General features: G+C 43.2%; 1 protein-coding gene across 1 annotated transcript in view; it reads right to left on the bottom strand.

Annotated features, from left to right (window-relative positions):
* Pdilt (protein disulfide isomerase like, testis expressed) overlaps positions 1 to 400 on the bottom strand; it is a 43,141-nt gene extending 42,741 nt beyond the window's left edge. The window contains exon 1 of the mRNA XM_008843895.2: positions 211 to 400. Within this exon, the coding sequence (XP_008842117.1) occupies positions 211 to 400 (190 nt within the window). The remainder of the gene's footprint in view (positions 1 to 210) is intronic.
* Positions 401 to 2,205: the final 1,805 nt, after the last annotated feature.

Genomic DNA, 2,205 nt, shown 5'->3' with positions numbered 1-2,205 from the left:
TTATAGTTTTTTATATATTTATATCATAATAATTTGTATATATTATAGCATTAGTTTTTTATATTATGTATGCTACAGTATATGAATATTTTATAATGAATATCTTTATTCCTGTGTTTTCTATGCATTTAACAGTATATGTAACCCTCCAATCCTCCAAAACAAGGAGACTGGCATCACCCCTCTTCACTCCCAGCGCTGAATACTCACGGAAAAGCACCATTAGGAAGCGAGTCTGGTTCAGTGTTTGTGTCAGACCAGCAGGCGTCAGCACCATCAGGTTGTGCTCCTCCAGGATGTGAACGGGGTTGGGAATGATACTGGCCTCTATCTCTGGTGAGCCAAGGACACCAGAGACACAAGCAGACACCAGCAACAGAGGTGTCCAGAGCAGTTCCATAGCTGGCCTGCAGGGGGCAGAAGAGGAAGCAGAGCCCTTATCACACATCATCAGAGTACACACCCTTCCCTGTGCCAATAGGGAATGTGGAGGAGCGTTGCTCAGGGCACCAGACAACTCATACAACTTGGCAGCAGCCCCACAGCAAAAGACAGAGCGATAGGCCACCCTCAGCCCCAGAGAACTCATTGTATAAGGGGAAGCTAGAACAGCCCATCTGGTTCATCAGCGATCAGAATCTAACATTCCCGTCCCTGGAGCCTACTGGCTTCCCAGCCAATAGGTGGAACCTTTGCAGAGATGGGCCCCACTCTGGAGCCCCAAAGTGAGCCTCTGACCCATTACCTAACACTGCCTCCCATTATCCCCTTTGCCAATAGTGCCCGTGCTGCCTGTTCCTCCAGTGCCTGTGGGGGAAGCACCCTACTTTGCAGTGCATGCTGTTTGGATTTTGATATGTTTTCAGTTGTAAACATTTTCTTTTAAGTCATAACCACAACTCACTTGTAAATGTTCTAAACAATACAACAATAATATGCCAAGCTGGGGTGGTGGGGCAGGCCTGTGATTCCAATGTTCAGTGGGGTGAGGCAGGAGGATTTAAAGTCTGAGGCCAGCCTGGGATACTTAGTGAGACAGAACTTCAAACAAGCAAACAGCAAAGAAAAAACACAATCAAGGGAAAACTAAAAGTCTCTCCTATGAGCCTACCACCAGGAGAGTTGTTCGTTTGAAGTGAATTCTTACTAATGTTGAAAACTATTTTAAAACATAAATATGGTCAGATTATGCATATTTTGAGTGCTTGATTCTCCTTTCTTAACCATAGATACATAATACAGTCCCCTGGGAAGTTTAAAGGACATAGCTGATGCCCAGTGTCAGTTAAATTCAAATTCATTCAGAATTGGAATGGGGCCCAGATATTTATGTTCACTGATGAATCTCCATTTTCTGTTTTTAACTCTTTACATGGGATTTTTAAACACACACACAACTAGAGAAGATGGTATGATGTGTCCTCAGGGTGCTCATCCTTCAAGTTCAGTTATCACTACAATTATTTCATTCCTCTCATGAACCCCCTCCTCTGAGGCATTGTAAAGCCAGCCTCAAACACTGTGTGTGCCGTCGATAAATATTTCAGTATAAATTACTAATAAGGAATGTCTTAAGAGTATAGAAGCCAGTGCCATTATCTTGCTTAAAGAAACAAATAACATCTTTGATCATCAACTGAGTAGTGTGTGCAAATCGCCCTGATTGCCTAAATCTTTGTGTATGTGGGGGGGCGCACGCGCGTGTGCATGTGTGTGTGTGTGTGTGTGTGTGCATGCGTGTGTGTGTGTGCATGTGTGTGTATGCAGGCCCCGATGTATGTGTAGATCAAACAACTTCAGGTCCATTCTCACCTTCCTCTTTGAGACAGGATCTCTTATTTGCTCCTGTGGCTAGAAGGCCCTTGCATCTCCCATCTGTACCTCACATCTCACTATAGAAGCATTGGGGTTATAGATACACAGTGCCACATCCAGTTTTACCTGGGTTCTGGGGATCTGAACTCAGGTCCTCAAGCCTGCATGGCAAGTTCTTTACCCATTGAGTCATCTCCCCCAGCCCTGACTCATGAATTTTAGGTTCATTTGGATCGAAACCCATGTGCTATCATTTCTTTTTTTAATTATTTATTTAATAAGCACATGATTAGAAGGAGCATTTCATTACAGCATTGACATATTCAATAACAATTTCCAGAGCAAAGATGCATCTCTTTCAAAATTGGCTGTAAATTTTTAGGTTCACAG

Source organism: Nannospalax galili, unplaced genomic scaffold, assembly GCF_000622305.1.
Source record: "Nannospalax galili isolate Female #2095 unplaced genomic scaffold, S.galili_v1.0 scaffold381, whole genome shotgun sequence".
In the NCBI taxonomy this organism is placed as follows: Eukaryota; Metazoa; Chordata; class Mammalia; order Rodentia; family Spalacidae; genus Nannospalax; species Nannospalax galili.
This window is presented reverse-complemented; position numbering and strand designations above follow the sequence as displayed.